Raw genomic sequence first — 22833 nt, 5'->3', positions numbered from 1 at the left:
TGTATTTTTCACTTAGCTTTATTTTCTTCTGTTAACATACTTTTTAGCTTTCTCTCGTATTAACATTAACCAAGTATAGTGAATCATCTGTAATTCTTTTTGGCTGCCTACCATCTGAACTTTTTTGCATTTGAAAAACCTCCAACCTTATCAGCTAGAGCCTGCCTCTCACTGTAGAGATACTAAATGCTAGACATTCTCTTTCCCATTTTTCCCTGCAGCTTGGGAGTAGCTGTGTGACCCATGTGTGACTTGGGTCTATCAACCAGACACGTGCTTTACACTCTGCATGGTAAGTTAGTGATTCAAAGAAGCAGTGATCACAGATAATTTATTCTGGCAAAAGTGCCACAGCTATATCCAGCTCTAGAAGTAGCACTGGCAGTGTGAGGTGATTTGTGCTTGGCAGTGGTGGCAGTAATAGTTTCACTGGGCCAATTCTATGCCTTTGGCTCTGAAGCCTGTAACACTGGTCTGAACATACCTACATTTTCCTAATGCCCTTTAATCCCTTTTCTGCTTAAATTAGGGTTGATTTTTGGTGCTTACAATTAAGAATTTGACTTACACATGTATAAAAAGTTGTCTCCTAGTCTTTACTATAATAAGCAACCTAGGATAAATATCCTTCTTATTATTTCCTTTTAAATTTCTAAAAGTCAAAAGCTAGTTGCTTTTTAAACTGTAAATAATTCTGCCATTATTATCTTTGTGCATAGGTTTTTTATTATCCACATTTTTCTGTTTTTAAAAAATAGACTTACAGATGACTACTATTTAACCCTTATTTACAAGCCCACAGTATAAACTCCCCAACCTCAAAAAATCCTGAAAATAATTTACTCTCTCCCATCTCAGTCATTATTTTTCAGAGTAACCAGGAAGTAGGAGAATGATAGCAGTGAAACCAACTGCTATAATGTAACTTCATAATTTCTGACACTGGAAAAAGATAATCATTTTCAGAACAGGGTAAGATATTTCAATTAAAATACAGAAAAACTATGCCCAAACGACCATTAAGAATGGACTATCTAAAAATAAAGAGCCTATAAATCTAGGACTGAAATGTTGATGGGCAGTAGCCTGTCAAGGTGACCAGGGGCCAAAGGACTCAGTGCATTCCAGAGTCACAGCGTGCTTTGCCTGGCTTTCTCAACTGGGACTCATATATGCTTCAGTGCTTTTTCACCAATTCTAAATGTGCTTACAAATACAAATGAACAATGGAAATAGCCATTAATATCTTTCAGTGGAAAGCCTTAAGGATAATAAAGAACAACGTCAGAGAAGAATAAGGGTTAATAGTTGGATTAAAATAACTTTAGAAGTTCTCCTCAAGCTATAATTCTGAGTTTAAAACTTAAAAGCTTTGTTATATTCCTATGCTATGGTAAAACTAACAGAAATGTTTTTCTTTCCTTTTTTTTGACACGGTCTCACTCTGTTGCCCAGGCTGGAGTACAGTGGTTCACTGCAGCCTCAACCTCTTAAGCGATCCTCTTACCAACAAGCCTGGGTAGTTTTTTTTTTTTTTTTTTTAAATTTCTTGCAGAGACAGGGTCTTGCCATGTTGCCCAGGCTGGTCTCGAACTCCTGGTAAGCAATCTGCCTACCTCAGCTTCCCAAAGTGCTGGGATTACAGGCATGAGCCGCTGCGCCAGCCCAAAAATGTTTTTCTTAGAGTACCCTATGGCTTCACACCTCCCCCATTCCATAAACAGTAGAGACAGAACGTACTCACCTCCAAAGTCACCGCTCTCAGCAGCTCTGGATTAGAATTACACAATGCTCCCGCAAGCACCCCTCCAGCACTGAAAGCAGTGAGGGTTGTTAGACTTGGCTGAGAAAAGCCTTGGCCATGAAGCGTCTTAATGCAAGCCTCTAAGTCAGCAAGGCCATTGAGTTTTTTAGTTAGGCGGCCATCAGCGTGCCACTGGAGGCCTAACTCACCACCACCCCTGAAATTGAAGGGCAAAAAAGTTTTAGTGGAAAAAAAAAAACGTTAATGATGTAGGCTGGGGTCAGCAAACTACACCTGGAGGCCTGTTTTTGTGTGGCCCTGGAGCTAAGAATGGTTTTTGCTTTTTAAACATTGAGTGAAAACAAGGAATGTGCAACAGAAACTGTATGCGGCCTGCAAAGCCTAAAATGTGACTATGTAGCTCTTTAGAGAAAAAGGTTTGCCAACTCCTGATATAGACAATCCAGAATTGATTCAATAAATATATTTTGAGGGTCTGCCCATTTATTAGGGATTAAGTACAGACCTTAAAAGTAGAAACAAACGAAAATCCCCTACCCTGGAGAAGATAGTAATTTTGTGGGGTAAGAAAATAATGACTTACCCAGCATTGTGGTCACTGCCATAACACAAGTGTATTTAAGGTATTACAGGAGCAGAGGAAAGAACATCCATCTGCCAGGTGAGGGGTATATATACGAGTCAGGAACACAAATGCTTTTAAGGAGATGATACCTAAACTGAGTTGTGAAGGAAAAATTTGAGTTTCCAGAAGGCAAAGAAAAGGCATTAAGACACAGATATGGCACAGCATGTATAAGGGCAAGGAGGTGACAGAGCATGTCATTTAAAAGACATGACTTTGTGGGGGCTGGGCATAGTGCCTCACACCTGTAATCCCAGCACTTTGGGAGGCTGAGGTGGGCAGATCACTTGAGGTCAGGAGTTTGAGACCAGACTGGCCAACATGGTGAAACCCCCGTCTCTCCTAAAAATAGAAAACATTAGCCAGGTGTGGTGGTGCATGCCTATAATCCCAACTACTTGGGAGGCTGAGGCAGGAGAATTACTTGAACCTGGGAGGCGGAGGTTGCAGTGAGCGGAGATCGTGCCACTGCACTCTAGCCTGGGAGACAGAGTGAGATGCCATCTCAAAAAAATACAAAACAAAATAAAAAAAATAAAAGGACATGACTTTGGAAGGCTGAGGCGGGCGGATTGCCTGAGCTCAGGAGTTCGAGACCAGCCTGGGCAACATTGGAAAACCATCTCTACTAAAATACAAAAAAATTGGGCTGGTGCGGTGGCTCATGCCTGTAATCCCAGCACTTTGGGAGGCTGAGGCAGGTGGATCACTTGAGGTCAGGGGTTCCAGACCAGCCCGGCCAACATGGTGAAAACCCATCTCTACTAAAATTTCAAAAATTAGTCGGGAGTTATGGCAGGCGCCTGTAATCCCAGCTACTCGGGAGGCTGAGGCAGGAGAATCGCTTGAACACTGGAGGCAGAAGCCGCAGTGAGCCAGGATCATGCCACTGCACACTCCAGCCTGGGTGACACAGCGAGACTCCATCTCAAAAAAAAAAAAATCAGACGGTGTGGTGGTGTGCGCCTGTAGTCCCAGCTACTCAGGAGCCTGAGGCATGAGAATCACTTGAACCTGGGAGGCAGAGGTTGCAGTGAGCCGAGATTGTGCCATTGCACTCCAGCCTGGGCGACAAAGCAAAACTGTCTTAAAAAAAAAAAAAAAAAAGGATCTGATGATAAGTGCCATTACAGAGATTAATCAGACCATTAGGAGTATTATACTGGGGAATCTGGACTTTGTTCTAGAGATGGGGAGGTGGAGAAGAATTTTAAGCAGAAATACAAAATAATATTTGTGTCTTGAAAACAGCTGAAATAAAATGGAAGTTAAATGGAAAACAGGAGTTCAGATTGAGAGGCTACTTAAACCTAAATTCAGGAGAATTGAATGGAAATAATATTACTAAATAAGTAAAGTCTGGTACCTCTATGCAAAAATCCTAAAAACCTATCCTTTTGCTTTTTGGATCAACTAATCTGTTACAGAATCAAGTTTCACCAGCACTGGTTTAGGAATACATAAATTGAATAATAAAAATGAAAAAAGTAAGCTTTTGTTCCCTGATATATTGCTATTCTTGACATCTGTCACAATGGTCTAGCACTTACATGCCAGGTAAAATACACTGACTCACCGAACATGGCAGTATGCTAATATCCATCCATCATCCACCAGGACCCGCCTCTCAGGCCTGAAATTCATTTTCAAATCCATTCCATAAGCTCCATATACATGTACCAAGAGAGGTTTCTTCTGCAAGTCCTCAGAGTCAGTTTTGTGGAAAACAGTCATTGGCACTAATTTTCCATCCTAGAAATGAAGAATTACTACGTATGTAAAGAAGAGTCTTTCATAATAACAGTTTTATCCCAATTTAAAATACATTGAGGTGCACTGTCCCCACTTACGTGCTACCTATTGATGTTGAGCACAAATTTGTGTAAGAAAAAGAATTACGGTCTCTAAAAATACATCATGGCTTTTGGTTTCAGCTACCTTGCTGTCCTACAGTATTAACCAGAAAAGAGCAGCAAGATTTAAATGCAGCTTTTCATGACGATAATGTAATTTTAAAGCATTCTTCACTACCTACTATAATTTTAAATTTTCAGATGAAACCAAAATACTTACCAAGGTTAGAAGTCCTAGTATAGCATCCTTCCTATGCCTAAGAGCTAGATACTGGCATTTCTCACTTTTGAGTATCTACAAATATGCTGACTAAAGTCTCATCAGCTCAATTTTCTATCCTCTATAGTTGGAATTCTCAACCATTAACACTTGAAATCTTACTGATGTTACTGATAACTACCACAATCCTCTTCAAAGGCCCATTTAACTTTATTAAAAAAAATTTAAAGTGGTTTTAAAATTTTTAGGTAAAATTCTTTGTAGGGTTAAAGTAAGTTAAATTATTTTTAGAGTTACTAAGTTACTGGTAGGTTATGTAACCATCCCCCAATGTAGCTAAAACTCATCAATTCCAGTTGACTGAAACTAGGCAGTCTCTGAAGAGACAAAAGAACTAATTCTGATCTACCTTTCATAGAAAAAAGATAAAGAAATTGGTTTTCACCCTGCTTAAACTAATGAAATAGCACTAGTTTACATAAAGAAAATAAATAATATAACCAAGTCACTCTTCCTATTTTCATTCTCATTTTGAAAACTTCACTTTGGGGCAATAACTGGAGACAGCAAAATGTTATCAAATAAGGAGGAAATCCTCCTCTCATTCTTTAAAATACCCAAGTTGTTATGACATTGTTAACTTTCACTTTTAGTAAGATTCACTTTTATAAAACTTGATGTAGATTAATTTCTATAAAACAATCTTGGTCTTTTCATCTCCCACCTCTTCCCCAACTTCAATTATACAATCAGAAAAACTTGCTTGTTGAAAACTTGAAAGGAAGAGGTAAAATAGTAGCTACTCCTGTGATGGGCTGGATCTGGGTTTGCCAGCAGTACTAAAATGCCTGTGGAAAGGTATAGCGCTTCCATTCAGCAGCTGCTTCCCTTCTCCCCTCTTGGCTCTCCAAGAACATGGCGCTTAACTGTTCTTTCCATTTCGGGTCCAATAATTACAACATTTTGATAGACTAGTATAATTCCATGTTTGTAAAACCAAACAAAACCTATCTAAAAGATAATACACTAAGTGGGTAACAATGATTATTTCTAAGAGGTGCAGCAAGCAAATGGTACTGAGAAGTAGTCATTTAAGATTTATTTGTTCTGTATTTTTGCATCTGTTCAACAAGCATGTATTGCTTTTGTAATATAAAATATTAATATTTACTTAGATTGTCAGAGAAAAATAAATGAATTAAAGAAAAAAATTCCTAAGCATAAAAGGCTTGTGTTGTAATTCATTGTGTCAGCACATGTGAAATTATCTGATATAAGGTATTCGAAAGTCTGAAGTTTCCTTAAATTCAAGGCTATAGTTTATATATTAATTTGTTCCCTACTTGCATAAATTTGTAAATTCTGTATATTCAGTATACCTGGAATATGGATATTTGCTATTTCCTTTTCTATGTCTCATCTCTCTCTACTCACTCTGCCAATCTTCCCTCTTTTACTTGATTTTGGCCATAATGGCCTCCTTTGTATTTGTTTTTTTTCTGAGACAGGATCTTACTCTGTCACACAGGCTGGAATGCAATGGCGCAATCACAGCTCACTGCAGCCTCAATCTCCTGGACTCGAGCAATCCTCTCACATCAGCTTCCCAAGAAGCAGGGACTACAAGCATATGCCACCATGCCTGGCTAATATTTTTGGTTTTTGTAGAGATGAGGTCTCACTATATTGCCCAGGTTGGTTTCTAACTTCTGGGCTCAAGTGATCCTCCCAGCTTGGCCTCCCAAAGTGTTGGGATTACAAGTTTGAGCCACTGTGCCTAGCCCTACACTTCTTCTGTAGGCTGGAGTGCAGTGGCGAGGTCTTGGCTCACTGCAACCTCTGTCTCCTGGGTTCAAAGGATTCTCCTGCCTCAGCCTCCCGAGTAGCTGAGATTTCAGGCACCTGCCACCACGCCCAGCTAATTTTTGGTATTTTTAGTAGAGATGGGGTTTCACCATGTTGGCCAGGCTGGTCTTGACCTCCTGACTTTGTGATCGGCCTGCCTCAGCCTCCCAAAGTGCTGGGATTACAGGCGTGAGCCACTGGGCCCAGCCAGCCCTACACTTCTTGAATTGTATAATTTCTCCCCAAATTCAGGGCCTCTATACAAAATGGAATCCCCTGTCTCCTTTCCAGTTTACTCTTAATCATCCTAGTGGTCTTACCTGAGACATAACTTCCTTGGAGAAAACTTCCCTGAACTCTCTAGACTAGGTAAAATCCCTTTGCTCTATGCTCCCACTGTACTCAGTATGTCCTCCTTTGCAGCAGTCACTACATTATTAATGACTTTTTAAACATGTCATCTTTCCTGCTAGATGTAAGCTCCACGAGTGCAGGGACTGTATCAGTCTAGTTTACTCTAGTCAACTACCACCTTCACAATTTTTGCCATAACTACATACCAACTCTATTAATTTTTTCCCAAAATCAACTTTAAAAAATCAGACATAAACATGTAAAATAAAAGCTTGACATGCTATAAATTTTCTAATCCATGTTAAACATGAGTATTAAGGTTGAAAAAAATTCACGTACCCCTAAATTCATTTGGGTATTACTATGGTCTAAGAAATCTACATTAGGAAACCGTGCTAATGTAACTCCAACAACTGCATGGCATCTGGCAAACGGTATGCTTTCAGTAAATGGGAGCTGAAAGTGAAGATTACAAGACCTACCTTGCTTTTGGCTTCTAGACGTAAAACACGACTAGTCTTTGTGATTGGGTCTTCATGCCCAGTTTCCTCAAACAGTTTGCCTTCTGCAAACTTGTATGTGTAATATTTTGGGGGACGTATTGGAGAGCAAAGTTGAAAGGGGCAGTTCTTTGGGTCAGAATTTGTATCCATTATGAATCCACAGGCCCAAGGAGGGAGCTAAAGAAATAAAACAGCTATTTTTATTCTTTAGGCCACCAAGTATCATTAATTAAATTTCTATGTCTTCTCCAAACAAGATGATGTGGATATCTAGTTTATTTTTTGTTACCACACGATGCCTCATTCAAGGATTACTTTATCACAACAACATATATTTCAAGTAAAAAACAAAACTGTACATTATGACCAATAAAATAAGACAAACTATAGGAAAATGATTTATCACAGTTCTAGCTTATGAAATTGCCTTTAACATAAAAGTTTATTTTGGGGTATAATCTTGGATAATAAAATAGTAAAATGGAAGAATAAGAGCAAATCAAATAGTAATTCCAGAACCCACCGACGCTGCCAAGATCTCTGTTCTCAAAGAACATGCAATCCCTCACATGCCTGTGTTTTTCATAATTTACCCACTAGTCCTTACCCTGCTGCCTGGACAGCCACAGTGATGACAGTTATTATTTCAGGGCTATAAACGGGCTCAGCAGCATCAAGGCATTTGTAATTTGTTTCTAACTTTTAGCTCCTAGGCTAACCATTGTGCAGAACAAAACCTCTTCTGGCACATCTACTCTGAGAGACTCACAGCTATTATACTCAAGGTTCTTAACTTTAAGAAAAAAGGAAAGGAATCAAAATTTATTCTCTTAGAGCAGCAGGGTCCAGCTTCAAGCCTTGCACTAACATCCCTCTTACACCTTTTAAAGAACTCTGGTAAGCAGGTTGACAGAGTGTTAGAAATGGTACTGAGAGGCAGAACATCAAAAGAAAATTGCCTTTCTTTTCCTAATTGTAGAAAGAGCAAATTCCTTAGAAAATCAGAGGCACAGAAACATCACTGGTGGGCACTATTGAAAAAGGGCAGCCAGGGATTTCTGCATAAAGAGGATACCATTCCAACTGCAGCAACTACAGCCAGAGTTTACGTTCTCTGAGCAAATTTCTTATTAATAAAAAAAAATCTATTTTCATGAAACACTAATAAGGACACACATCTGCAATCTCTAAAAGCTCCTAATGTATGCTTCTCACATTGAGGGTTGTTTTAAAGGATAACTTGTCTATTTAAATTTAAGCCATAACTGGAGAGTAAAATGTAAACAAAAATTGAGAAATCTGGTAGCATAGTTATAAGCAAGCAAACTGAGACTTGAGAGGGAAAAAAAGGAAGCACTGCTACAAACCTCATAACCAGGCCTCAAGTCAATCACCATTTTGGTTTTAGGACACTTACACAGTGTTCTAAGAGACTGGACATTACATTTGATCTTTTGATTTTAGGGAGTAGCTGGAGAATTTCAGTTATTTCAGGCCCTTGTTATTTCTTATTTACACCAATAACACAGTCTCAAAACTAGCTTCCTGCCCCTTACTTCTTTTTGGTTTAGTGTATCCTAATATGGCTGCCACTCCTCAAACCATTCCCCTGCTCAAAAACTTCAAATGTTACCTTTCATAATTAATAAATTCCTCATATTGACACTCACAAAAAGTCAAATCATGGCTTCATCCCCCAGAAATGTATAGTGCTTTAATAAAACAGAACAATTAACAGTTCCCTAAACATTTTCTGAATGTCAGAGCACAGAGCTTCATTTGATGGCTTTCTCATCTTGGAATACCATCCCCTCTCCACTTGTCAAAATCCTATCTCTCCTCTCTGGTTTATTTCACATTCGACCAACTTTACCAAAAGCTTTCCCGGGCCTTTCTCTAGTTTGAGCCCCACAGCATATTTTATGTTTTTGATACTACTTATTTAAATCCGTGATATACTTAATCTTTGTGTACTAGTCTAATCTTATGATTAACTATATCTTCCTTAAGGCTAGGATATTCTGCTTTAACAGCTTTAGACTCTGCAATGCCTGATACAGTATTGTGCACATAAAAGTTCAATAAAAAGCCACTGAATTGACTGAAATTGCATTTTGACAGAAGTTTTAAGAATACTGGAGTTAGGGAGGTATAAGTGGTCTATGCTGTCTGCTCATCAACTGGCTCAACAACTCTTTTCATATAGAACAAAATGGAAGCCATCCTCTTCCCTTCAGTGCCTACTACCTTAACTCACATGTTAATGCTGCTTTAAAACTAGGCAATAAGGTTGTCATTCACCAATTTTAGGAAGTGTACTTGTGAAGGCAGGTTATCTTTCCTGGTAGCCACAAGCAGTATCCACTAGCCAGCTTGCCAAGCAGTCTTGCCCCTATTACCCTTCTGTGCTGCTGTGGAGACCACTACTACTCCTATGTTCAAAGAAACCGAAGTTTGCTCCCTGCATCCCCCGCGGATAAGAAAACTGGCAGGGAGAAGATGATGCAGACAAAAGCATGTAGTGGCTAAAACACAGTGGGTACCACTACTGTCCCTGTTGGGGATGTGGGATGGGAGAGCAGCAGTCAGTGTTTAGGCACTAGCTACCAAGTTTGGCCTGAGTTATTGCTATACCTAAAGTTGTAGAGACATGTGAGGTAGAGGGATATACAGAAAGAGAAATATTAGCACTTAACTCTAATTGTGAAGTCCATGCCATAAGACACTATTTTAAGTAAAATTGCATAAAAAGCAAGATCCTCTAAGTAATTCTAAGATAACCCTACTAAACCCGACAGTGAGTTTGCCAAATTCCATTTAAACTAAATTCCTTTTAAGAAATAGAACACTGCTGCCACTACTCAAAATGTGATGTTCTGTTAAGCTAAACTGCATATATATTTTGATTAACAGTATTAACTTCTGCAAATTAAACATACCTTTAGAGACCGAACTGAATCATCAGCCAGACCAATCACATTAACATAAAGGAGATTGCTGTGCTTCAGAAATAGAACACAGTGATCCTTAAACATGTCCAAGTCTATCACTTTTGTATTTCTCTTCATTGTAAAAAATAAATCCCAATTCATAATTGCAGGGGTATCAGCCGCTGTTCTCATTAGCTATGTGGAACAAAGTTAGAAGACATATAGGTAAGAAAACACGAAGGCTACAGCATCCAGAGATGCAATCACTGAGAACTAGACCACACTAGTCCTCACTGTTTTATGAAGAGCTGAAGGAACTAACTCTGCATCAGGGATAAAGTGTGACCATCAACCATATGAATGAGACCTGACTAGCCTGCTGGGTGGCGAGACAGTATGACCCAGTGCTTAGCCAACCACTAGACATTTGTGACGGCATTGACAGCTAGCTGAGTACAGATACATCAGAGAGCTTAGCTGATACCAGCAGAAGAACTGCCTAGCTGAGATCAATCCAAATTGCCAACTTATAAAATCATGAGTTTATAAGTTTGCTCTTTTAAGCTACTAAGTTTGATTTTGATAACATAAACTCAGGACAGAATATGTTTCATTTACTAACTGTTAGGCACAATTAAAATATGTAGAGGCATTAGCTGTAAGGGAAAAGAAATGGGATTGTTATACATAGGAAGGTGGCATCAATTTATAAAACAATGAGCTCTTGGAGCAAGAAATGTTGTTGATTCAAGTGTGACACTTCTTAACAGCCCAAATGGGAACAAGGAGCATCCATGATTACCTTAAATTCTGTAGGCTCTCCAACATTAGTGAGAATGTATAATTCATCATCTCTGTGTTCAACATAGTAAAGGACCCCATGTATTCGCTTCTGGATAAGTACTGGTGGGTCCCAAGGGCTCAGGCCATCTATCAACCACACTTCAGAAGTAGTCTTGTTCATAATATTTATGGTGAGGAAACGACTGTCTTTTGTAAGATAAAGGAAAACAAAGTAGCTAGAGAGAGAGAGAGAGAGAGAGAGAAACATGAGATCACAGTTTTTTCAGATGCATGCTACCTTGTTAAGGACAGTATCTCAGAGGTGGTCAGTATACATGTAGATTTATAATGCAGATAGGAAATAAAAATAATTCCTTAGTGAATATCACTTGTAACTTTAACAATTAGCTATTATTTTTCTCATTTTCTCCTAAAGGGCATTCAAAATCATTTACTTCTAACATTTTATCATAAATGTTTTTCAAACATATAGAAAAGTTGAAAAAACTATCTCGATTCCATCATTGCTAACATTTTGCTATATTTACTTTATCACATATCTATGCATCTATTAATCCATCTTTATTTGGATGCATTTCAAGGTAAACTACAGACGTCATTTCTCAATCATGAGTAGATAATACAACTTTTTGCTGAGAAGAGGAAATAAACTTTCTATAGGAGACACAAATAGGGAATAAATGGGACACGGAGTTATTTTTATTTTCTTCTTTCTCTGTATGCATCTTGGATTTTTTTTACCTTTCTCCCAGTTTTTTTTTTTTTGTTGTTTTATTTTGTTTTGCTTTGTTATCTTTTTATTATTATACTTTAAGTTTTAGGGTACATGTGCACAACGTGCAGGTTACATATGTATACATGTGCCATGTTGGTGTGCTGCACCCATTAACTCGTCATTTAGCATTAGGTATCTCTCCTAATGCTATCCCTCCCCCCTCCCCCCACCCCACTTTCTCCCAGTTTTTACAACAAAGTAAACTCCTCACAATCTTACTAACATAACACATTTAAAACATTAACGTAGCTATTTTATTTTTTTTTATTTTTCCTTCTAAGATATATTTATATTTTATGCATGTCTTTAAACAGATGTAATTATAATATAGATACAATTTTTGATTCTGTATTTCTTACTTCATATATCAATTTTCTCCCTACATGAGTTGAAAGTCTTTGTGATTATTATTTTTAATGGCTACCTAATATTATAACAGGTTTAATGGCTACCAAATATATAATTCTTAAAAATTTAGATTTTAATGTTTCATTATAATAAACAATATAACAAGGAACATATTCATGAAGATATTTTCCCCTTCCATGATCTTCACAATTATTTTCCCAAGACAAATTTTTAGAAATGGAAATACTAACTTAATAATTAAGTGTATTTTTATGACTTGATGAATGTAATCAAATCATATCCTAGAAGCAATATACTAACATACTGGGTGGCTTTAAATGTTATATTTATATTTTTCCTTATTATAAAAGTAATTTATACTGAAACTACTGAAAAATGTAAAGAATCCCAATGCCCCCAAATAAAAACTGCTTATAGTTTGGTAAAATTTCTTCTGTATTGGATCACATTACCATGTTTATTTGTCAATCGTATTTCTTTTGTGAAATGTCTCTATTTTAAACTTTGAATGTAGTTTAAATTATTAGTATGTAAATAGCTCTTTAAAAATTAAGAATATTGGCTGGGTGCAGTGGCTCACACCTGTAATCCCAGCACTTTGGGAGGCCAAAGTGGGCAGATCACCTGAGATCAGGAGTTCAAGACCACCCCGGTCAACATGGTGAAACCCCGTCTCCACAAAAAATACAAAAATTAGCGCGCTATGGTGGCAGGTGCCTGTAATCCCAGCTACTTGGGAGGCTGAGGCAGGAGAATCACTTGAACCTGGGAGGCAGAGGTTGCAGTGAGCTGAGATGGCGCCACTGCACTCCAGTCTGGGTGACAGAGTGAGACTCTGTTACAAAAAAAAAAAAAAAAAAATTAAGAATATTAACGTGTGTTTTTGTTGAAAACACTTTTCTCCATTTTGTTATCTAGATTTTAACTATTTATAATAGTTTTTGTAGTTTTTGACTTGAGTTTAATATTTTAGGTAATCGAGACTGCTACTACCCTTTGTAATTTCTTATATTGATTTTATGTTTTGAAAATATTCTAACCAAGTTGAGTAAAAAGCTTATATTTTCATCTTACTAAAAAATTATTTTTCTCAATGGATTCTTTAAATCTCTTAGGAATGTATGCTGACATATACAATGATGAAAATTATTTTTTTCCAAATAGTATTTCCCATTGCGTTATAAAATAACACCAATTCATTTTTCATTAGCTTGTGATGCCTTTTATCATATAAATTTTCATATATACTAGGATCTGTTTTAGAGTTATTTATTCTAGGCTCTATTATTTGTCTATCAATTTGTATTATTTTTACTGTTGCTTTATATGCTTTAATATATAATTGTAGCGCAAGTCCCCTACCCTACTTTGCTCTTTATTTTCAACACTTTCTTTGCTGTTTTTATATATTTTTGTTTGCTTGGTTTGGTGATGACAAATCAAAAATAAACTACTTGATCAAATAGTTGGTAGATATGTGGTTATAGGAAGTGAGAACACAAGTGGCTCTAGGGTAAAATGTGTCTAAGAGAATACAAGAAATGTAAAGAACTAGAGGTTAATCTTTTTTTCCAATTATTTCTATCGACAATTATTTTTAAATTTAAAATGTATTTTCTCTATGATTATAAAAACAATAATGCTTATTACAAAAAGAAAAAAGAAAAGTAGGAAAAAGACATTGTTAGTACTTTGGGTATATTTCCTTTCAATCTTTTAAAAATGCATCTTTTTTCCTTGATACCCAATTGAAACCATAACATATATTTAATTTTTTCACCTAGCACAATAATACATTTTTGAGTTAGTTTTAATTTATAATTTAGTAGCAACACATACTTTAAATTCTTCTATATATTACTAAGAATTTAATGGTTAAAAGGTACTCAGCAATCATCAGGAACAAGGGGTTTTAGTTTGAAAGAGAGATACCTATCTAAGTACACCATTTATTTAAGCAACAGACACTGACTAAATAGCACTATACAAACCTGGCACCCTGCTTATCAATTAAGATGCAAAGGTGAAACAGACTCAGTCTGTTCACAATCTAGCAGTTCTAGGTCATCTTTAGGAATTTACATGAATGAACTATGTTGTAATTCACAAAATCAATTTGTTTTTAATAAAATGTTAGTGATGTATTTACTCTGATTTTGAATATTACCAGACTCCAATTTTGAATACAAACAACTAATAAAAGAATGATCGTTTTAGCCTTATTATTCCTGGTTCTAACCAAAATAAACATTTTAAGTCAACCAAGGTCAGTACTTCAAATAACTGAAGAAAGGTTCTGGAGAAAAAGATTTAATTATATTATTCTAGTACCTTGGGTCTTTTTCCGTGTAAAAGCGTTCATTACGTTTGTTATCACCAAAAGTGGCTCGATATACGTCATGACAACGAAGGTTCCTCTGGAAGGTGTAGAATAAAACATCTTCATCTTCCTCATCCTTTACCCATTCTGAAAGAAAATAATGAATTATACATAATCACCTACATACCATAAAAAAAAAAAAAAAGCACAGCACATTCTAATTTTGAATGCCAATGAGAACATGTGCAAGTTTATCCCTGGAAATCTAAATATTTGACTGTATCTAATCTGTGCTGTATATAAGCCAGAGAGCTTTCCTTAGAATAAACCACTACTACACCATTCCAAGGTTTCAAGTAGTTATCAGTCTCAGGGTACTCAAGTTTCTAAATAAGAGCTAAATGCTCAATATTTAGGAAAGACATTGGTAAAGTCACATTTGCTTTTAAGAGGTGAGTTCTGTTTCAATCTAAAACTTCAAACTGTAAGTCTGAAGAAATATTGCATCTTTCTCTCATGTGTAAACCTTTTCTGTCTGCTTTCAAGCCACAGGATATCTCCAACTACCAAACACAATTTAATGCTGATTCTTGATCCCACCAGAGGCTGTCAACAGAAGTTTGCACACAATTACATCATGACTGCCACCTGGCTGACAGTGATTTTAAGTCATCATTGTATAATATGCACCATGATTTTAAAGGTTAAAATGTACAAAATATATGTCTTAGAATTCAGTAGTTAGGGTATAATTTCAATTCACTGCAACAACATTTAGTTAAACAATGGAGAAAATGATGGCAGAAAATGAAAAGAGAGGACAAAATGTAACATATGTACCACTTAATGATAAAGATAGTTCTATTACTAAAAATGTCACAGCTTCCATTGATAAATAGGTTAGTTCAACACATACCAAGTTCTTTGGTAGTGACTTTGGGCAATTTGCTGTAACAGCTCTATAAGATAACATGAAATTAAAAAAATACATTCATGCTTAAAGTTGAATAAAATATTAAGATGCAACTTAAGTGTAAAAATTTATTCTAGATAATAATTTGGCAAAGAATTACTGATAAATCAAAATATATTGTACAACATGGACTCTAATTATAACTCTTTTAAAAACATGAGTATTTCAAAATTACCCATCTAGATATATAATTAAGTAAGGGAAGGTCTCCTGAATAAGAGGTACATAGGAAGATGTATAGTCCACAGGGATATATGAATCAGGCATTCACCTTCTCCCTCACTCACGTGGGCCAAAAAAATGTTTCAAAAGTGTTACTGTTGCCTTTTAACACAGAGGACTATTTTAGTTGGTGGCTTACCAAAACTGGACACATTTGGGAAAGAAGCTTCCATTACAGGCTGATCGCTGAGCTTTATAATTACACAGGTAGATGCTTCAGAATCCTCAGTTCTTATCTTGGCAGCCACATATTTTTCATCTGGAGCAACTCTGATACAATCAATGAAGGGCTGGTCTAACTTAAGTTCCTCCAAATTGAATAAAACTTCATAATTTTCATTGTCTGCTGCATAAAGAAAAATACGAAAGTGATAATTTCACAGGATGTACTTTAAAAAATTAAAACTGTATTTTAATGTTTTAAATTAGAATTCCCATTCTGTAAGAGGCCATATCCCAGCTTCTTTCAACAATGATGGCAGCTTAACTTGCACATAAACTGACAATAAGTTATTTAATATTACCTTATGCTATTCAATACTATTCTGTGCATCAACCTATGAGACATTATTTGATATTGTTATAGTCTAGTTTAGTATTTACAGACCATACAGAACCTAGAAATTAAGTGAATATAAATGACAATCAACAATATATGCCAAGTGCCTAGCATAGTACCTAAGACACAGCAGATGCTCAAAAAATGCTGGATGCTGTCAACATTCTCCCTGCCAAAGCTTCTGAGTCTAACTATATCTTACACAAACCCAGAGATGAAAAACTAGTCATTAAAAAAAAAATTCAGAAATAATCTTTAAAAAAATCTTTTTGAGAAATTAATAAATTTCCTATAAAAATATGAAATCTGAAATTAGAGCATGTAAAAAGAAAAATTGTGGTGTACCTTCTTCATCTTTGGAACGAACCAAGCAACAACCTTCTTGGTAATAAACAAAACCACCATGTTTAACCTGATAAAAGAAACATGCAGTTTACTTAATAGTAATTTAATTAAACTTTTCATAGTCTGACTATTCAAGATGAAGATGAAATGAAGCCTCTTATAAAAAACAGACCTGTTGAAGTATATTAATGAACACATATGAAATATAAAATTGACCATTTTTACAATATAGTTGATAAGATATGGTTTTCATATGTTCATAACCACTAGAGGGGTTTTTAATACATAAATACAAGAGGCAATAAAGAAAAGGTATAACAAAATCTGTCAGTTCTCACAACTGCACAAACCACTTCTGCTATATTTTAGAAACATCTGATACCTGTACAGTGGGAGTCAATTAACAGAAATCAAGTGGCATCTTTAAGATAATCCAAAATGATACAGATGAGGAAACTGTGGCTGAGACTAGCCTGAAAACCCAGTCAATAACTTTGAGACTCTTTCCTTTAAAATATATTGTCACTAACAACTATACACAGTTTTGATTTAACACAAACTATTTCACCTGCTGTAGGGTGACAAATACAATCTGAAATGGAGAGAATGAATATTACCAAAATATAAATAGTGTTCTTGTCTAATGCCTACATATTAAAGGTAATGGATTGGTTGATATGATTTCAGTGGCTTACAACACATTTATTATCTGTTAGTGGCATAATTTGAATCTGGAGTTCCTTATTCTTAACCTCCTATTTCCACTCTACTATGTATGTGATTTTCACCTATTGTGGTTCAATTTTCCAATCTTATTGAAAAATTCAGTGCATTTCTTTTTTTATTTTTTTTGAGACAGAGTCTTGCTCTGTCACCTGGGCTGGAGTGCGGTGGCGCAATCTTGGCTCAGGGCAACCTCTGCATCCTGAGTTCAAGCGATTCTCCTGCCTCAGCCTCCCGAGTGGCTGGGACTACAGGCGCTCACCACCATGCCTGGCTAATTTTTGTATTTTTAGTAGAGATGGGGTTTCACCATGTTGGCGAGGCTGATCTTAAACTCCTGACCTCAGGTGATCTGCCCACCTTGACCTCCCAAAGTGCTGAGATTACAGGCGTGAGCCACTGCGCACCTGGCCCTCAATTCATTTTGATTGAACATTTATGATTGTGATAACCATAAAATGGTTAAACAGATACTTGGCTTTCATGGTATTATACTACTTTAAGTGAATTCCTTTTATTAAAAAATTTAGACAAAACAATCAACTAATTTTCAAATAATAACAAAGTATGAACTACTTTCATTTGAACTTCTCCTTAGAATCATTAAAAAATTTTTAAATCAGGGCTGGGCATGGTGGCTCACACCTATAATCTCAGCACTTTGGGAGGCTGAGGTGGGAGGGTTGCTTGAGCCCAGGAGTTCAAGATCAGCCGGGGCAACATAGTGAGACCCTGTCTCTTGAATTTTTTTTTTTAAATCAGAACTGATTGTTTGCAAAAACCAGAATTAATATATTACAGTTGAAAATTCATCTTAGTTTCAATCTTTACATTTATTGAAAGATGTAAAGGATCACATGTAAAGATGTAAAGGATCACAATCTGTGAGGCCTTTGCTTTTTAAGTTTTTCAGCATATTTTAAAGGCCAAAAGCAGTATAATCTTGATGTGAATTATGTCTCTAAATCACCAGGTATCTCATTTGCATCTTGATTGGTAATATCAAAATTTTTTTTAAAAGACATGAGATATCTTACTTCCACATTGATGATTTCATATTCTTCTTGTGGCTGTGTTTCTAATCTTGTTCTCACTTTTTCGAATGCATCCATGTTTTCTGGAAGCGGTTTTTCGTTTTCTTGTTTAACAGGCTGAAGATCCTGGAAAAAGTTTTGTTATGATCAAAATATTTCAAACTAGGGAAAAAAAACTTTTGCTTTTTAAAGATAAGTAGGTCTATACCATAGACCTAACATTGTACAAAAAAGAAATAAGATTAAATAGTATCACAGATTTTAAATGTTCTTTCCTAGGCTCATCAATAAAACGATCTCTTTTTCATTAAAAAAAGTAAACAAAGAAAATAAGATAGACATTTGATGGTTACACTATTATTTTAGATGAATAAGTCCTTAAGAAGCAGGAATACTAAGAAGCTCAGAAGAATGTTCAGAAATACTATGGGGAAAATTTATACACGATTAAGGAGAAAATAAAATTCCATGAACTTTTACATATTTAATAGGAAAGTCAGGTAGAGAAAAAAATCTTTGGAGTTTTATAAGTACTGAAGGACCTCCTAAAAGAAGGGAAATATCAAAGAAGTGGAAGACATTATCACTACTAATAAATGTTCACTATTATTTTATTCACAGCCAGAGTGATAAGAAGTATTTTCCTATTTCATTAACTGTAATTTTTTACTTTTTCAATTTTTTAATTTAAATGGGTCTGAGAACCAAAGGATATAATTTTCTTTTCATGTGGGAATAACTAACCCCCAAAACAGAACTGTTTATCAAATCGAAAAGTGAACTGGCTAGGCGCAGTGGCTCACGCCTGTAACCCCAGCATTTTGGGAGGCCAAGGAGAATGGATCACTTGAGCCCAGGAGTTCAAGATCAGCCTGGGCAACATGGCGAGACCCCATCTTTATAAAAAAAATACAAAACAATTTAGCCAGGTGTGGTGGCACACGCCTGTAGTCCCAGCTACTTGGGAAGCTGAGGTGGGAGGGATCACCTGAGCCCAGGAGGTCGAGGCTGCAGTGAGGTGTGATCATGCCATTGCGCTCCAGCATGCAGAGTGAGACCCTGTCTCAAAAAAAAAGAAGGGGGAATTAATGCCTAATGAAGCAGAGCTTTTTCAGTTTCTTTGAGGAAAAATAATATGTTCACTTTATGAAAAGAAGAACCAGGAAAAATAATAGAAAACTAATGAACATAAGTGGAGATATAGATGAAAGCTAAATAAGCATTCACTGTGTCTTATCAAGAGTGACTAATAAACTAAGAGCTTTATTTGAGTTCTGGTAAGCAAATAAATATCATATAAATCATTACAATTTGGATAAAGCAAAACCTTAGTTTTCAAATTTAAAAACTGCTTAATAATTCAACACTCCAATGGTTTGCCTTGTTTAAGCAAAAGAATTCTGGCCAAGATTTTTTACTTCAGCTCTCTGCCACAGATGACAATTGTACAGTGATTTGTACCAGAGGGGGTACTTAAGTCTTTGGTAAGGATCTCCAACAGCTGGAAAGTATTTATTGCATAAATATGTCCATGATACTTTACCAACATTGTAGAGAATGTAAGCTATAAATATAGTTTATATTACAAAGAGTTTACAATCTAAAATTAAACATAAGAATATAACAGAAAAATCACCAAAACAAATTAAATGTAAAATAATCATTTTCACAAAGGTTTTCCTTTTAGATTTTTTTTGGGACACACTATTATTTGAATTAGATTAAAATTAGCAATAATGGTTGCTATGATAGTCTCAATCATTTAGCCTCTACTTACAATCATATAATTTTCTGAATTTTTTTTAAGAGACAGGGTCTCACTATGTTGTCCAGGCTGGACTCAAACTCCTGGGCTCAAGCAATCTTACTGCCTCAGCCTCCCAAGTAGATGGGACTATAGATAGGTGTGTGCTTCCTCATTCCATAGTTAATTTTTTGAGTAATTATTCGAAGATCAAATACTGGCTTATATATTTATTTTTCATTCATTTTTAAAGCATTTCTACAACATCTATGGTTGATCTTTAAAGTGGTGAGACACGATATCAATAATCCCCTCATATCACCATCATAAGTCAGAAGATGACTAAAAATGGTGAGACATGAAATCTATATCAATAATCCCCTCATATCACCATCATAAGTCAGAACATGACTAAAAATCTATCCTGAAACTGTAAAATAGCAGTAAGAGCTGCCTTTGCATTTCTAGATTCAGGATTGTCTGTTCTGTAATCTCCATTAAAACTTTTGAAGTAGAGTCAGGATTATCTCTCTACTACCCTGTAGCTTCTAGCACATTCTAGGTCAGGGAGCTGGGTTCTGTCACTTTTAAATACTCATTCTTACTGACAGCCATAGCCAACACAGAGCCAAAAGCAACAGAGCGGGCTCCAAAACTCATCTTCTTAACTTTACATTCCTGATTAACATTTTTTCTGTCATAAATCCAAATAAACTGAGCTTATCTGAACCAAAATAACTCTGAAAGCAATAGGATTTTTGACTGCCTTAACGAAATTCAAGCAGAACTGAACAGCTTTCTAAGTAACTCTTCCAAAGGAATTACTCCCATGGAAACTGAGATTTTATATAATATTCATTAAGTACTCCAAGTTACTTTCGGTTTTTGTTCGGTCCCAAGGATACCTGCTAAGTGTTTTAAGCTTTCATTTCAATTTCAGCTAGCAATATCATTAGGGTACACAGCTAAAGCCATCCATTTTAGCCAGGTATCTTAATACTTAAAATAGTCCAGTTGTTTCAAAGGCATATACTACCCAATGGAGCTGAGGTAAGGATGGCTTTACCTTCAGATTTTAAGAAGGTTACCGGTACAGTATCACTCCATTAGTGGTAAAAAGAAGCACTCCTTCCCACTTCCCAAGTGACCCACCACTAAATCATTTTAACAATGAAAGCTGTTATAAAATAGAAGGAGAATGATATGTGTTAACTTTATCATGGCAAAGATGCTGAACTCTAAAGATAGAAAAAATGGTGAAAGACACTGGACAGCCCTTCAGTCAAGACTAATTAGCCATTAGTAAATGGCTAATTCTAAGGCTACGGCAGGGAGAAAATACACGGTACGTTTGGGAAATCTTATGCCAGAAAATAAGGAAGTGCTCAAAGCTTAATGGAGACATGTCAAAAGAATACAAGTGTCAACTGAAGGGGTTTCTACTGGCCACATTTTGGACAATTTGAGCATCAAAAAGAATAAATAATAAATAATACATTAAAAAAACAGAAATCCACAGCAATTGAAAAACAGAATGCAATATGAAGCATTTCAATTTAGGAAAACAGAAAAAGTAAATCTTAAGGAAGCAGAAGAAAGGAAAGAAAATTAATTTTTGAAATTAAATTGATAAAGAAACTAAAGAGAATCAAATTAAAGGTTGGTTCTTTTAGAAACCTATTAAAAAACAAACATCACAAAACTGATAGAAAAAAGAATGAGAGAAAAAGGCATAATTACAGATACAATAGAGATTTTTAAAAATTACAATAAGCTTTATGTGAATCTATTTGAAAATAAGTGAAATGGGTAATTTTCCAGAAAGAAAAAAGAACTACCAAAATTGACTCAAGAAATAGAAAAGCTATATAAGTCACTAACTCTTAAAGAAATTAAATTGGTAACTAAGTGTCCCCTTCTTGAAAGAGACACCAAGCCCAGATGCTTTCAAAGGTAGCTTTCTTGGATCTTCAAGAAACAGCTAATCTTTTCATATGTCAACTATTTAAGAAAATAGTAAAAGAGGTAAAACTACTAATTTTATTAGGCTAATATAACCTTGACATCAAAATTAGACAATGATGATATGAGACAATTAAAAAAATCAATCTTATTCTAAAATAAAATGTGATAAAATCAATTAATTTTAAAAAGCACAAAATAAAAACAGTAATAGTAATACTAATTAAACTTAATGTGACCAAGAAGGATTTTTTCCTAAGAATGAAAGGATGCTCCAACATCAGAAAAAAATCTATCAATGTAATCTAACACAAATAAAGGAGATAAATCTTAAGGCCATTTTTGATAAATGCAGGGAAAAAATAAAAAATAATCACCATGCTTTAAAAAAAATGATAAAACCTTAAATTAGGAATAGAGAGGAACTTCCTTGACTTAATAGTTTCTGTCAGTTATCTTACACAGAAATATACTAAATCTGGAATCAAAATACCTGAAATTAATTCATATTAGCATACATGGTATTTAGCAACCATGAAACACCAATGAGATTTCCAAAATTTTAATTATGTTCATGTAAAATAACTAATTGTATTTGCTGTTAACTCATTTTTTTTTTTTTTTTTTTTTTTTTTTATGAGATGGAGTCTTGCTCTGTCACCCAGGCTGGAGTGCAGTGGCGCGATCTCGGCTCACTGCAAGCTCTGCCTCCCTGGTTCACACCATTCTCCTGCCTCAGCCTCCCAAGTAGCTGGGACTACAGGCGCCTGCCACCACGCCCAGCTAATATTTTTGTATTTTTAGTAGAGATGGGGTTTCACTGTGTTAGCCAGGATGGTCTCGATCTCCTGACCTCGTGATCCGCCCGCCTCGGCCTCTCAAAGTGCTGGGATTACAGGCATGAGCCA

General features: G+C 35.8%; 1 protein-coding gene across 3 annotated transcripts in view; it reads right to left on the bottom strand.

Annotated features, from left to right (window-relative positions):
* PREPL (prolyl endopeptidase like) overlaps window positions 1–22833 on the bottom strand; it is a 40209-nt gene that overhangs the window by 6440 nt on the left and 10936 nt on the right. For all 3 annotated transcript variants that reach the window (XM_012501448.2, XM_030800391.1, XM_030800390.1), the window contains 9 exons: window positions 18223–18345; window positions 16463–16529; window positions 15698–15904; window positions 14375–14510; window positions 10898–11114; window positions 10105–10290; window positions 7145–7342; window positions 3967–4142; window positions 1745–1961 (listed from right to left, as the gene is read on the bottom strand). In XM_012501448.2, coding sequence (XP_012356902.1) covers window positions 1745–1961; window positions 3967–4142; window positions 7145–7342; window positions 10105–10290; window positions 10898–11114; window positions 14375–14510; window positions 15698–15904; window positions 16463–16529; window positions 18223–18297 — 1479 coding nt within the window. In that variant the 5' untranslated portion in view covers window positions 18298–18345. The remainder of the gene's footprint in view (window positions 1–1744; window positions 1962–3966; window positions 4143–7144; window positions 7343–10104; window positions 10291–10897; window positions 11115–14374; window positions 14511–15697; window positions 15905–16462; window positions 16530–18222; window positions 18346–22833) is intronic.

This window comes from Nomascus leucogenys, chromosome 19 (assembly GCF_006542625.1).
Source record: "Nomascus leucogenys isolate Asia chromosome 19, Asia_NLE_v1, whole genome shotgun sequence".
NCBI lineage: Eukaryota > Metazoa > Chordata > Mammalia > Primates > Hylobatidae > Nomascus > Nomascus leucogenys.
Note: the sequence above shows the minus strand (reverse complement) of the source record. Positions and strands in the feature narration are given on the sequence as shown.